Source organism: Rattus norvegicus, chromosome 13 (assembly GCF_021556685.1).
Source record: "Rattus norvegicus strain SHRSP/BbbUtx chromosome 13, alternate assembly SHRSP_T2T, whole genome shotgun sequence".
In the NCBI taxonomy this organism is placed as follows: domain Eukaryota; kingdom Metazoa; phylum Chordata; class Mammalia; order Rodentia; family Muridae; genus Rattus; species Rattus norvegicus.
Window position 1 is genome coordinate 78,927,045 of NC_141546.1, and position 15,482 is coordinate 78,942,526.

The following is a 15,482-nucleotide window of genomic DNA, read 5'->3' on the forward strand; positions in this document are numbered from 1 at the left end:
ACTTGCAGCAAATTCTAACTGACAAAACAAGCAAGGGATTGTGTGGTCATCGGCTGTGACAGAAGACTGGTGGAAAAAATGGGTCCCTCAGGAGCTGAATGTCAATTATAATAATAAGTGCCTTCAGCAAAAAACTAAACTGTAAAACTAAACTTTATAGCAGTAAAGCCATGATTTGGTTGACTAGAGAAAGCAGTTCAAGAACCATTCTTCCTTAGAATAAAAGTTTAATGAATCAATGAATTAAAAAATAAATGACATCTAACAATGTCCAGGTTTTACAAAGACTGATCATTTAAGAGTTCAAGTGGTGGCACACACCTTTAACCCCACAGCAGAAAAGGAAAGTGGATCTCGGTGACTTTGAGGACAGCTAAGTCTATAAAGCTAAATTTGGGACATCTAGGGTTACACAAGAGAAACCCTGTCTTGAAAAACAAAACGACTCTACCCTAAGGCTGAAACACCATTTTAAATATTTAAAACTGACAGAGCTGACAATTAGAGCAGGAAGTGTGACGTGTAAGGAAACACTATGCAGAGAATTTAAATTCCTCCTTAAACTAAGAAGGAAACATACCTGTGGTCTTAACATGGAAAGGTGGTCCTTTTACCTTACATAGAAACAGTGACACAATGTGAGGTTACCTCTGTTTGTCCAGCTAAGCTAAGCTACAGCTAGCTGGGCAGAATCTACACTACGTTATGTTTACACTAGATTAGCCTGTAGGGCTGGCTGTCTTAATTAAGTCTCTAAGATGGGGAAATCCAGCTGACTATGGAAGGCACTCACTATTCCTGAGGCAGGGAATCCTAAACTGTGAGAAGAGTGGAAAGCTTGAGCTAAGACTAAGCAAGCAAGCATGTGTGCACTCATTTCTCTGACCCTGACATGAACGGGATATGACTAGCTGTCTGAGCTCCTGCCTTATCTTCCTGCAATGATAAACTTTTACCTGGAATTTCAGCCAAATCAATTCTCTTTTCCTTAATGTTGCTTTCTGTCAGTGTTTTATCACAGCAACAGAAGTGAAACTATAACACACAATTATTAATATGTTTAAATAAGGCATATTACTTTTCCCTCAATCAGGTAACAAGTAAATAAGAGGACTGAGTTATAGAATATATTCGACTTTTTCTCCCCATAGAAACAGAAACACATCTCAGCATGTGTCAGTTTTTAGTAAAACATATCCAATCTGATGTGTGCTAATGATGTATTACTGTTCTTACTCGGGATTCAAGCCAAGGCCAAAGGGCTTTACAGGCAAACTGTTTTCTATCTCGTGAGTTCCAAGCGTGACTCCATGTCAGAATCACGTTAAGTACTTAACAACAAAAGCAAATTGCAGAGCCTATTCAAACCCATCACTTGTGTTTGATCAGAATTCAGAAACTTCCTTTTAAACACACACAAACTGTGCCCATCTACCAGACTGTACAAGGCTGCTCAGGCCCAGGAGACAGGAATCTCAGCACGGTAAAGCTTGGTGACCTCACAACAATGAGCAACTGAGGCTCACCATACTTGTAATTCCCCTCACAGATCAAGTTTATTTACTCTGAAAAGCTAAGATGCATCATCCAAAGCATAACAGAATAAATAAATGAAACAAAGATACAAAGCTAGCTTAAAGATATTTAAAAAAAAAAAGTTATTCCAGGAAGACTGAATCAGATTATTTGTAACCTGAAGCAAGAATATCAAAATCTAGGGGTTGGGGATTTAGCTCAGTGGTAGAGCGCTTGCCTAGCAAATGCAAGGCCCTGGGTTTGGTCCCCAGCTCCGAAAATAAAAGGAGAAAAAAAAAAAAAAGAAAAAAAAAAAGATTATCAAAATCTGTACAGACCTAAAAGTAATTACCAAGGCACCAATGTTAACTTATGCTCCAGTTATAGTACATTTAAGCAGAACAAAGGGGAGGGTCTGAACCCTGTTCTCTCAGCTGACTGAAAACACTGGCACAGACGACAGACATCCTTGCCTGATGGGCTGGGGCCATGAAGAAAAAGAGACGCCTCAACAGCACAGACAGGTTGGTGAGCTGAACACATCTGCCAGGGCAAGACTTTATCTACAAAGGAGGAGAGAGAAGAGAATGATTTCAACCAAAGAGTCCATTTGTAAGACACAATTATATGCCAAAATATTAATGATTCTTTCTGAGAGACAGAATACAGCTAATTTAAATTTCTATTTAGGGCTACTCTTTAACTTTTTTGCTTCAAGGAAACTTGGTTGCTTTAATGAGAAGGGGCACTGTAACACTAAAACATCGCAATTACTGATTGTGATAGCTTGGTGTGTCCATGCTGCTATTGGAAACCAATTAGGTAACTTTTGAAGATGTAAGCACAGTCACGTACAGAGAAAGTTGAGTTAGCTTCTATAAAGTAACCCAGCCCTTAGGAGGGTCACCTTGTTTAAGGTCAGCCTAGACTAAGTAAGATAGCTTGGTCTCAGGGGTTGGGGATTTAGCTCAGTGGTAGAGCGTTTGCCTAGCAAGTGCAAGGCTCTGGGTTCGGTCCCCAGCTCCAGGGGGGGTGGGGGGGGGGGAAGATAGCTTGGTCTCAAAAATACAAATTAAGAGGAACTGGAGTTGGCCCAGCAGTAAGAGTTTGGAGAGCACCCGAGTTTGGTTTCCAGCATCTAGATCAGGCCACTTGAAAACTGCCTGTAATTCAGTTTTGAGGGATCTGATACTTATAGCTTTGGTGGAAATCTGCATTTACCTCCCCATATATTCATAGACACATACAATCTAAAAAATAAGTAACAAAGACTTACGATATAAGGCATATGAGAGATCACTCTCTTGTGCCAGATATGTTAGGCTTTTCCACACCAGGTCGTGAGCTATAGAGATGTGAAAGTCTGCTGTTCAGGTTATGCTACTCATCGTTGGAATATATGATCATTAAAGGAAAATGCAGAAACATATGACACAGTAACTACTAAGAAACAAAGGGTGGATGGGCACAGAGATGACCATCTCAAAAGCAAGGGATAAAAGCAATGACAAAAGGTCATAAGCACTTCATATTTTTAAATTACGAACACATCTTATAATTTAAAAATAATCACCTTTAAAGATTAAAAAACAGGGCTGAAGAGAGATGGCTCAGAGGTTAAGAGCACTGGCTGCTCTTCCAGAGGTCCTGAGTTCAATTCCCAGCAACCGCATGGTGGCTCACAATCATCTGTAATGGATCTGATGCCCTCTTCTGGTGTGCATGAAGATATCGTACTCATATAAAATATATGTGTATATGTACTCATATACATACATCTTTTAAAAGAAGATAAAAACCAGGCTAGAGAGATGGCTCAGTGTTTAAGAGCACTCACTGTTCTTCCAGAGGTCCTGGGTTCAATTCCCAGCAACCACATGGTGGCTCACAACCATCTATAATGGAATCTGATGCCCTCTTCTGGTGTCTCTGAAGACAGCTACAGTGTACTCATATAGATATATCTTTAAAAAAGAAAAAAAAAAAAAAAAAAAAGATAAAAACTATTGAGTCCATGTATGCTTGTACTCGATGACAACCCTAATTTCTTTTCCTAAGAACACTGATCATAATCACTGAATCCCTTTCACACCATCCTGACTAAAATATAACGAATATATAGAGACCTCTCAAGTTATATTAGAAAGATGAGCACTTAGCCAGCAACACCACAGCATTTTCACTTTCACTGTATATTTTAAACATATTTTCAATTGAACTAGTCTTTTTTTCACCACAACAAAGAACAGAACTCTAAAAGTCTGAAAATGAGAAAATTTCTACACTTCACACACTGGGATTTTTTACATTTTTATACTAGCATTTGCATTAAATTAGCTGTTAATAATAATTAGCTTTTAATTTAGCTATTATTTCTACCATTTTTATTAACATCCAAAAATATATCTCCAAAGAAAACATACAAACTTAAGTGTTTCAGGCCATTTAACTCTACTTACCAGATGAGCCACTAATGTAACATGGTGTGCACCAAGCTCAGCAGTCCCATATCTGTGACATTAAAAAATGCACTGAGTTTCCAGTTAGGCAGAAGTGCAAGGAGACAGAAACACCCTGGTGAGGACATGTGAACTATTACACGTTCAGATAAAGGATCTGAAATGTCTTTTCTGAAATGCCTTATACCGGAAGTGTTTCAGATTTTAGATTTTACCATATTTTAGAGTATTTAAACTTATTTATCTTTTATAATTGACTATATACATAACTTGAAGGCAATATTTACTTAATATTACTAGTAGTCTTAGAAGCTAAATAGTTTCAAGGAATATAACTTTTCATTGTTATAACCATTTGTGCTCAAAGTTTTGGTTTTTAGACATATTGGACTTCAAATTAGGCATGTTCAAATTGGATACACCCATCACCAAAGAACATAATATAGAGAACTGTCCCAACACTTACTTTGTACATTAAAAAAAAAAAAACAAAGATACCTGTTTCCAAACTTAGTGACATGAAATCTAATCATTTTTTTTTTTAAAAAAAAAAAAAACAGCTTTTGTATGAACTTAAAATTATTTACTGTTGGTCACTACTACAACCCAATCCAATTCTGATAGGAGATTATTTTTACCGAGCAAGGAAGCACCACACATCCATCGCTAACAAAGAGGTACTCATATTAGTACTAAGCACAGCATTCAATAGAGCAGCATCCTAATGAAAAAAACATAAATTTCAATTTATTACTAGGTAGATGCTCATGAAACATAAATACTGTATTTCTCACACTAACTCAGAAAGCAGTATCATATTTACTAAGATCCTCAGTGGGAAACCTACACGCTCTATATGCAACTCTAGAAGAACTATGGGACTATTTCTTTATCTACTGAGGACCTAATATATGGTACTCATTGTGTTGAGCTGAGGGGAACAGAAGCTAGTCTTCAGTGTGTTAACGCAATCCCTGTAATATACAAAGACCATCGCTAAAAGCTTTCAAGCAATATGGCAGTTTTTCCTAAAATATTTTCAATCTTTTTACCAACTAATTCCATTAGAAATAAAACCATCGTTAACAGACCCAGCATTACATATTACTACTTACTTTTTATGAAAAGGAAACCACTATAAGTGGATTGAATGAACGATGTCCCCCATAGGTTTATACACTTTTATTTATACACTTGGTCTGCAGTTAGTGACACAGTCAAGAGAGGTTATGGCACTTTTAGGACATGAAGCCTTGCTGGAGAAAGGACGTTACTGGAGGGAGACACTGAGAGTTTACAGTTTTGCTCCTCTTTCAAAGAGCTTTGTTTCTTGTGTGTAGTTGAGATGCAATCTCTCAGCTTCCTGCTCTGGCCACCTAATGTCATAACTCCCACCACTATATGGACTGTCTGTATTAAGAGTACTTTAAACTTTTTAAAGTTTCCTTTTATTATAACAACAGAAACATAACTAGCACAACTAGCTCTTTTCAGATTCTCCACTTCTCACAGGATTTTCTTATACCTCCCTGTGTAAAATGCAAAATGTTTTATTAAGTATTTAGGGTAAATAGTAGACCTAGTATTATATGAATCAAGAATAACTATCTCTTAATGCACAGATGGACAAAAGGACAAAATGTACAAGTTGAGGTAAATGAGGTTTACAATAGTCATTAATTCTCATACATTCTCCTACATATCAAATATAATTTCGATTAAAAAAAAGAAGAAAGTGTAAACTGCACTTTATCAAGTTTGTAGCACACTTACCAGCTCAGGAAACAATGTGGGATGAAGAGAAGCCACAAATGTACACAAATGCACACAAATGCGCTGATACAGAGTGACAGGTACCTCGGCTTGTCCTTTACCCTTCACTCCTTGTAAATGAGCAGGCAGAGAGAGTTCACCAGAAAACTGCCCAAAATTATAGAAAATGGCTTTGAGTATGGACATCCTACAGGAAAATTAAGAACATGGATCCCAGCATTAACAGAAGTCAAGGAATAGTAGGTAAAACAATGTCATACACAGGGCTACTTTAGAGAATCAAAATGTCTAAAGATAAAAATCAGTAATAATTTGCATTAAAATGTTGAAAATAAAATATATTTACTGCCATAAAATCTTTCAAAAATTTTCTTGAAAAACTTTTCCAAAATGGGCATGTCATCACCTTGGAAGAGAACTGAAGACACAGAAGTAAATCCACACACGCTTATGGACACTTGACATTTGACAAAGAAGTCAAGAAGCCAAACTTATACAGTGGAAAAAAGAAAGTATCTTCAACAAATGGCATTGGTCTAAAACTGGATGTCTGCATAGAGAAGAATGCAAGTAGATCCCTATTTATCACTCTCCACAAAACTCAAGTCCAAGTGAATCAAAGACCTCAACACAAATCCATAAACCTGATAGGAGAGAGAGTGGGAGATAGCCTTGAATACACTGGCATAAGGGTCAATATACAAACACCAACAGCTTAAACACTAAAATCAACAATTAATAAATAGGACTGCATGAAACTGAAAAGCTTCCGTTAAAAAAAAAGGAAAAACCATCAAAGGTCAAAACAGCAGCCTACAGATTGGGAGATCTTCACCAACCTTATATCCGATATAGGGCCGATATGCAAATCTTTAAAGAATTCAAGAAACTAAACTTCAACTAACCAAATAACACAATTTTAAAAATGGGGTACAAATCTAAACAGAGAATTCTCAACAGAGGAGTCTCGAATGGCTGATAAGTACTTAAAGAAATGTTCAATGTCCTTAGCCATCACAGAAATGTAAATCAAAACAACTCTGACATTCTATCTTAGGCTAAGATCAAATATTCAAGTGACAGATCATGCTGGTGAGGATGTGGAGGAAGGGAAACACTCCTCCATTGCTGGTGGGAATACAAGCTTTTACAGTCACTTTAGAAATCAATTTAGTGTCTTCTCAGAAAATTGGAAATAGATCTACCTCAAGACCCAGCTACACCACTCCTGGACATACCCAAAGAATGTTCCCTGTACCACAAGGACACTTGCACAACTATGTTCATAGCAGCTTTATTCATAATAACTAGAAACTGAAAACAATGTAGATGTCCATCAACCAAAAAACGGAAAAAGGAAATGTGGCACAATTAGACAACGGAGTATTACTGAGCTATTAAAAACAATCACATCATGAAATTGTAGGCAAGTGGATATAACTTGATATGGCAAGGCTGGTTGATAAAGTGAAGTGAAAAGGAGGAGTAGATGGGAAGGGGGAAGGAGGACTGGGAGGAGGGAGGTGAAACCAGTCAGGCCAATTAATTAAAAGATCAATTTAGTCCCTTGCACAGGAGGGGTGTGTGAGTACAGTGTATCCTGTTAGTCCCTACTCCTGAGGAGCTACTGCTAAGTGGATGCCTTCCTTCTGACAGAGACAGAGACAGACTCAGTCTCCTTTAAAAGTGTGTCAGTCATATTCCACTTGACGGCCACACACACAAGACAATATGGATAACATAAACCGGCTTTAGTGGGTTATAAAAACACATGAGGACACAAAGTTGAGAATGAGTAGGAAAGTAGGGAAATTTATGGGTGATATGTGTAGGTAAACATGATCAAAATAAATTGTATGCATGTATGAAATTCTCAAGTAACAAAAATATTATATACATTTTTATTAAATAGAAGAATAGGGTATCGAGTTGATCAAACAGGTTGCAAAACTTACAAGTTTGAGCATTACTTCACTTTTTGGTCATCCCAGTTTGCATAGACCACCCAAGGGGAAGGATGAAGAATTAGGAGCATGGCAATAATCCGGGAAGTAACAACTTAGAAAGGGTGAAGACAAGTGGTGTTTCCAGGAGACACTCACTGTCTAGTGTCTATCACAGCTCTTTTGATGCCTCTTCCTGAGGAGGAGGAATTAAAGGCGCATACCACAACTGGCTAAAACTTAAATTCAAGGCCATTTCAAATGTTAAAGACCCCTAAGCCACTGGTATTATGATTAGATAAAAATAAAATGTTACCTAGTCATATCTTCTGTGCACCACAGGGTCTGTACATCCTCAGGCTGAGAGGGCAGCTTATCCACGACAACAACCAGGAGGAGGACTTGTGGGAGCTGCAGTTCATGGGGCAGATCTTTCCGGTAATGAAGTCATATATTAAGTTAAAACAAATGGGTAAACAACATATCCAAAATATTTTCAGCAGAAATTTGATAGTTTTATATACATAAAGTAGAGGTATGACTTAATGATGTTTCAATAAAAGTCAATAAATTTTAAATAAAATTTGTAACCCAAACAAGTGACTGCTTAAAGAAAACTAACAGTTTCTGACAAGCCATATTAGAGGAGATGATTTAGATCTGTTTGAAGCTTACCGAGTTTACTAGCCAGAACTGTCTGTACAAAAGACTGGGATTTGAGCAGCTGACTGAGGAGAGGGTCCAGTACCACAAGGAAAGTGCCTGCTATTTCCTCCTGCTGTACTTTGGAAATCTTGGCAGTATACAGACATGGAGGAAACTTGCTGGAAAGATGAAAAAGCTTATGCATTTAATAGCCATCTTCTAGATTTACATATGTGTATTACAAGCTCATGTCACAGTAGAACACCCTAAGAAAGCAAAGTACATATTTTACAGGAAAAATCTCAAAATACTGAATTGATAACAGAAAGATAGCAAGATCTAGAAAGTAAGTAACAGCTATAATTTTACAGAGAAAATATTTCCTAGTACTATTTTGAAGTATTTTAATACCATTTGGTGGTGGTGTCCTAGAAAACCACGTAAACATAAACAAACCAACTAGTAAAAATCTATGTAAAAAGATAGGACTGGGGTTGGGGATTTAGCTCAGTGGTAGAGCGCTTGCCTAGCAAGCTCAAGGCCCTGGGTTTGGTCCCCAGCTCCGAAAAAAAAAAAAGAAAAAAAAAAAAAAAAAGAAAAGGAAAAAAAAAAGATAGGACTGATAAATTCTGGTTTAGTTACTTCTATGCAAAGTTGTCTTTAATAGCTCACACTCATAATCTCAACATTCAGGAGGCCAAAGCAGGAAGACTCTGAGGCCAGAGTACAGACTCTATATCAAACAAACCAAAGTAAATAAATTAATTTAACTAAAATAAGGTAAAATAGTTGTTTTAAAATAAGTAAATGCTGAATTTACTATAAAATCAATTCTTTTTCTTAGAAGCTAATGCTTTTTTTAAGAAAAAATAATATACAACTAAAGGGTTTAACAAGGTTTTCACAGAAATATCTCAGTAACGGAGTTTAAATTAAACTTCAACCAAAATCTATGTGAAATGAAATGTGTACTCAACATTTTTGTAATTACTTCATACTAATTATGGTAAAAATGTGGCAATTATAAGCAAACTGTCTAACACATAACATTATTTAAAAGAATGAACCCAACAAATATCTGAATTCTTTCTAGTGTTACAAAGAGAAGCACTTCTCACTGATAGTCAATTATCTGTGTCACTCTGTTCATCTGACCTCCTTAATCCTGTATTCCTTCCTCTGTGATAGGTAATTGGTTAACAAAACGTCTGATTGTCAAGATGAATGAATAAATGAGTAAAATACAGTTGGTGAAGTTAAGCAGACGTGAACTACAACTACTGAGCATCTAAATATGTTTTCAATCAAATGCTTTTGTGCACAATTTCACAACCGTCTAAATGTCTATGCAGCAGCATGCACTATGAAGAAAGTACTATTGTAATACTAAACAGAGTAAGAAAGCACTGCCCTTTACATGGTTTTACATTTTAATGAGGGGACAGAAAGTAAAAAAGTAAACTTGTGCAGCAGTCTCCCCATATATATATATATATATTTATATAATTTTAGTTTCCTGAAGTCAACTGTCTAAAAAAACACTAAGTGAAAAGGAAAAACAAACAAAAAAAACAAATAAACAAACAAAAAACCCCAACAACACAGGGAGAAAACCCAAAAACAATTCTTGAGTTGTGTGCTGTTCTTAGTGACATGATGAAGTTTCACAACTGTCCTGCTCCACCCCAACTGTGATGAGACATCCCTTGTCCAGTATAGCTCTGCTGTGTATATTAGCCAGACTTCTCTAGGCTTCTCAGTTATCAGCTCACTGCTGATGTATGTGAGTACAAGTTTTCAAGGAACTTTTATATAGTAGCCTAAAACCATGTCACCATGATTTGTCAGTCACCTCACTTCACTATCTCACATCGAAAGGGTAACTACAGTAACGTAAAATATTTATGGACAGACAGACCAATTCATATAATTCTTACAATATACTATAGTGGTTCTCTTTTATTACATGCAAACTCTAGTGAAAGTATGTATGTATGTATGTATGTATGTATGTATGTATGTGAAAACACAGTAGAGAAACCAGTACCACTTATCTTTCTGGTAACGACTGTAGGTATTTTAATCTATTCCTCATGAATTGTGGGGTCTACTATAACATACCAAATGTTAACTAAATGTTATAAAGAAAAAAATAATCAAGGAAAATTGTGAACCTTTATTCACCTGAATTCTTTTGAAGGCTTAGTGTTGAATAAGCGTAGCCCTTCTATCTCTCTCTGAACTCTGGCTGGCTGATTCAACTCGGCTGTTCTGGCTCAAGCTCTTCTCCAAGCTGACTGATTCAGTCTGTCTTCTCTCAGCTTCTGACTGAACTGCTCTACTTGGCCTCAAACTAACTCTAGCAATTTGTTCTAATCTTCTGGCTCCTTCTCATTCTCTGGCTTCAATTACCTCTGCCGACTGCACTGAACTGCATGAACTCATGAACAAACTCCACTGCACTGACTGCCCAATATCTGAAAAGACTGACTCCCTTTTCTTGCATGCTCTTAAATAGCTCCTCTCCTCAGAGTTGGGAATGGAGAGTTGGGTGTATTCTATCTCTGATTCTTTTGTCAAATCTTTCTCTGATTCTTCACTTTGACCCTCAATTACATGTCACTGGAATTAATGGTATATATGTAAAGAATTGCATCCAGAGGGATTAAAGATGTATACTAAGGGCATGTTACATTTCAGTCACAGACTTAGATCAGAACAACCATATTGCTGGACTAAAATTCCTCTACAGAAAATGAACAGGAAGTTCTCTGAAGAAGTTATTTGAAGATTGGAATGTAGTGAGAAATGAGAGCATATCTGGAAAAAGATGTAGAACTGAGGAGCTGGGGATTTAGCTCAGTGGTAGAGCGCTTACCTAGGAAGCCCTGGGTTCGGTCCCCAGCTCCGAAAAAAAGAACCCAAAAAAAAAAAAAAAAAAAAAAAAAAAAGATGTAGAACTGAGAACTATGCTTTGTTTTATACTGAAGCTATGATAAAACTTTATGGCCAACAAGATGGCTACGTGGATAAAGGTACCTGTATCTGGATCCAAGGACCTGCATTTGATCCCCAAGACCATATGGTGGAAAAAAAAGAGAGAACTACACTTCGAATTGCCCTCTGAACTCTATACATGCACACACACAACCCACATCACGGCATGTGCATACCCCGAGAGCAGCTCATAAAACTACCTTAAATATCATGAGGAAAGGCTCTTCTACTATCCCGTGCCCTTCTATTAAATCTTCCTGAGTCTCGGCAATGTCTTTTCATCTACCATTGTCTATCTGATTCTGCATTTCTTCCTCAGAGATAAATGTTCCTAGTAAAAACTTAAAAGGATAACGTTTAAAATACTATATCTAAAACATGAGTTTTTCTCATTAGTAAGATGAATTCCACAAATAAAAGAGTATCACCTCACAGCATTAACCTATACAAAGCTAAAAACAAAACAAGACAAACCCTTAAAGTTATGAAAACATTTAGGCATGTCAGTTTTTAAAGACTCCATTCTCTTATGAATCTCCACTAATATGTGTGTCACATTATTTTATATTATCCTACATGCCCTTCATAATCTGTTCAGTCTTTGTAACTCTGCTGACTTGATTTTAATTTGCCATTTGTCCTCCTGTCCATTGTGTTCTATCTGCTGCTAAAACTTCTCCAAATTAACTTTATAATTCCAAGTTAATTCTAGGCCTATCAAAATAGAATTATGCTGACACAAAATGTAGAAATACAATATACATATAATTGTGTGTGTGTGTATGTGTGTGTGTGTGTGTGTGTGTGTGCGCGCGCGCACTCATACAAAAATGCTTTGATAGTTATCACCATACCAATTATTTGTCACTTTAAGGAACTAGTTAAAAACAAGCAAAGTTTACATGGACTGTATCCTTCAAAAGTGTCCATCTCCCAGTATTTTAAACAAGCGGGTAAAACTTTACTGAAGCATTTAAATTCATTCAAATATTTTAGCTAAGATAAGCATTTATGTTTACATGAGTGGGTCACACTGTCCCACTTTAGGAACCATAAAGTCCCCTTTTTACCTGTATATCTGAAGATAAAGCTGGTGCAAGGTACGGCAGGAATCAGGCAGGAAAGGAAGAAATTCCTGAAATAAAGAAATTTTACTTACTCTGCTGTCACATGACTTAATTCATAACCCCCATAGATAAGATACAGAATAAAAACTTGGACATGCCACATTCAAATATAAAAAAGAGGCTTACAGACTGGTAAAACCATTCTGGAAATCAGTCTGGAGGTTCCTCAGAAAATTGGACATTGAACTACCTGAGGATCCACCTATACCTCTCTTGGGCATATACCCACAAGATGCCCCAACATATAAAAAAGACACGTGCTCCACTATGTTCATAGCAGCCTTATTTATAATAGCCAGAAGCTGGAAAGAACCCAGATGCCCTTCAACAGAGGAATGGATACAGAAAATGTGGTACATCTACACAATGGAATATTACTCAGCTATCAAAAACAATGCCTTTATGAAATTCATAGACAAATGGTTGGAACTGGAAAATATCATCCTGAGTAAGGTAACCCAATTACAGAAAAACACACATGGTATGCACTCATTGATAAGTGGCTATTAGCTCAAATGCTTGAATTACCCTAGATGCATAGAACACATGAAACTCAAGACGGATGATCAAAATGTGAATGCTTCACTCCTTCTTTAAAAGGGGAACAAGAATACCCTTGGCAGGGAATAGAGAGGCAAAGATTAAAACAGACACAGAAGGAACACCCATTCAGAGCCTGCCCCACATGTGGCCCATACATATACAGCCACCCAATTAGACAAGATGGATGAAGCAAAGAAGGGCAGGCCAACAGGAGCCGGATGTAGATCTCTCCTGAGAGACACAGCCAGAATACAGCAAACACAGAGGCGAATGCCAGCAGCAAACTACTGAACTGAGAATAGGACCCCTGTTGAAGGAATCAGAGAAAGAAATGGAAGAGCTTGAAGAGGCTCGAGACCCCTTATGAACAATAATGCCAAGCAACCAGAGCTTCCAGGGACTAAGCCACTACCTAAAGACTATACATGGACTGACCCTGGACTCTGACCTCTAGGTAGCAATAAATATCCTAGTAAGAGCACCAGTGGAAGGGGAAGCCCTTGGTCCTGCTAAGACTGAACCCCCAGTGATCGTGACTGTTGCAGGGAGGGCGGCAATGGGGGGAAGATGGGGAGGGGAGCACCCATAAAGAAGGGGAGGGGGATGTTTGCCCGGAAACCAGGAAAGGGAATAACATTCGAAATGTAAATAATACTCAAGTTAATTAAAAAAAAAAAGATAAGGAAATGAACATTCTAAAAATTATAAGTCTGCATAAGATACTGAGCAGTGGTTAGTAGAATATGAACTTTCATTAAAAATTGTAATTTGTAAAAAAAAAAAAAAAAAAAAAAAAAAAAAGGCTTACATGAGACAGAGCATGAGGCTACACATCTAGACATGACTGTTAGAGCCACTGTCAATTAGCAGCTGTCACTTACTGAGGCCTGTCTCTGTCTCTTCTGTCTAGTTTTGGCATTGCTTGGGGAGAAGGTTGTATTTGATTTTTGTTTTTGTTTTGTTTTGTTTTGTTTTTTTAAAGAGAGAAAGGTCATAAAGTTGGGTGGCCAGGGATGTAGCAGGATATCTAGAAGGAGGGGGATGTTGGAGGAGAAAAAAGATTTTTTTCAAAACTTTAGAAAAAAAAAAAAAAAAAAGGACAAAGGCCCTGGGTTCGGTCCCCAGCTCCGAAAAAAAAGAACAAAAAAAAAAAAAAAAAAAAGGACAAAAAAAACCCCCAAAAAACAAAAAAACAGACACCAATGTGGGAGGGGACTTAGGAAGAAGTTCTGTAGAAAAGGAGTGTGAGGATAAGAAAAATTAATGGAGAGTGAAAATGAGCAGAATGCATTATGCACTGCATGAACCATCAAAGAATAAAATGAAATTAAAAATATTAACTTGGGTAGTAGCTTTTTAAAAATCACTAACATCTATCAGTAACAAAACTTCTTTCACTATTCGCTAATCTTCCCAATCTTAACTTATTTATACTATTTTCATAACTTCAAATATCATTATTCTGATAATATCCAAAGAGTGAGAGAGAGAGAGAGAGAGAGAGAGAGAGAGAGAGAGAGTGTGTGAGAGAGAGAATATGTGTGTGCGTGGTGCACACGTATGTGAAGGCTATAAACATTTAAAGTTGAACCTAACTCAGAAATGTGATAGAAAAATAGTATTTAAATATAAACTTATACTCTTCAAATTGACTTTAGTTTACAGAAATTTTTTAATTTATAGAAATAATTTTCAGAAAATTAAATTAAAATGCCAATGATGACTCCATTCTCTTATGAATACACTTTTGTATAAGTAACACAGAAACATAAATAATATTAAGCCATAAGACCTTCAAAATGAACTTCAAAAATACATTCAAAGGAACTGTGGCTAGCAGTCCTGGCACAGCATACTGTAAGCCCAGCCCTGGGAGACAGAGACCGGCAATTCCAGGAGCTCACTGGCAAAACACCAAAAAACAGCAAGCTATAGGTTCAATGAGATCTTGCCTCATAATACAAGGTGGAGAGAAACAGGAAACACACTCCATGTCAACTACTGACCTCTTCCACATGTGCACACACACGGAAGCCCACCCTGCCATACACAAAAGGACAGTTTAAAACTTAGTATTTTACATTTATGCATTATAAAAAAGAGCCTTACCTTAGTGTAGTGCAAAAGGGAGTTAGCAAAGAAACGACACAATTTCAGTGTTTTCTGAAATAATCTGTAGTCAGCATTATCCTATTCCAAAAGGAAATAAATATAATGTAAAATCACCTAAACCTGTAAATGAGACGTAGTTTTCTAAAACAACTTAGTAAACAAAGTGATTATAGAATTTTCCATGAAAACATGTTTGTTCTCTGCATTGTTTTGTTCCTACCAGTTAACAAGAAACATTTTACAGATTAAATTCTGCTTCATTAAAAAGGAACTGTAACTTATAATCTTACTGGTTTGAAAGTGAAATTTAAATAACATATTCTTTGCTATATGGGGATCAAATTAATCAAAAGATGAAGATGACTGAT

The 15,482-nt window shown here is 36.8% G+C and overlaps 1 protein-coding gene across 10 annotated transcripts in view; it reads right to left on the bottom strand.

Annotated features, from left to right (window-relative positions):
* Nucleotides 1-15,482, bottom strand: part of Firrm (FIGNL1 interacting regulator of recombination and mitosis) — a 43,969-nt gene that overhangs the window by 14,527 nt on the left and 13,960 nt on the right. For all 10 annotated transcript variants that reach the window (XR_015635318.1, XR_015635321.1, XR_015635322.1 and 7 more), the window contains 8 exons: nucleotides 15,112-15,192; nucleotides 12,403-12,467; nucleotides 8,366-8,514; nucleotides 8,007-8,121; nucleotides 5,748-5,934; nucleotides 4,613-4,695; nucleotides 3,975-4,026; nucleotides 1,989-2,078 (listed from right to left, as the gene is read on the bottom strand). Coding sequence is in view for 3 of the 10 variants with exons in the window: in NM_001429949.1 (NP_001416878.1) it covers nucleotides 1,989-2,078; nucleotides 3,975-4,026; nucleotides 4,613-4,695; nucleotides 5,748-5,934; nucleotides 8,007-8,121; nucleotides 8,366-8,514; nucleotides 12,403-12,467; nucleotides 15,112-15,192 (822 nt within the window). In the remaining 7 variants the exon portion in view is untranslated. The remainder of the gene's footprint in view (nucleotides 1-1,988; nucleotides 2,079-3,974; nucleotides 4,027-4,612; nucleotides 4,696-5,747; nucleotides 5,935-8,006; nucleotides 8,122-8,365; nucleotides 8,515-12,402; nucleotides 12,468-15,111; nucleotides 15,193-15,482) is intronic.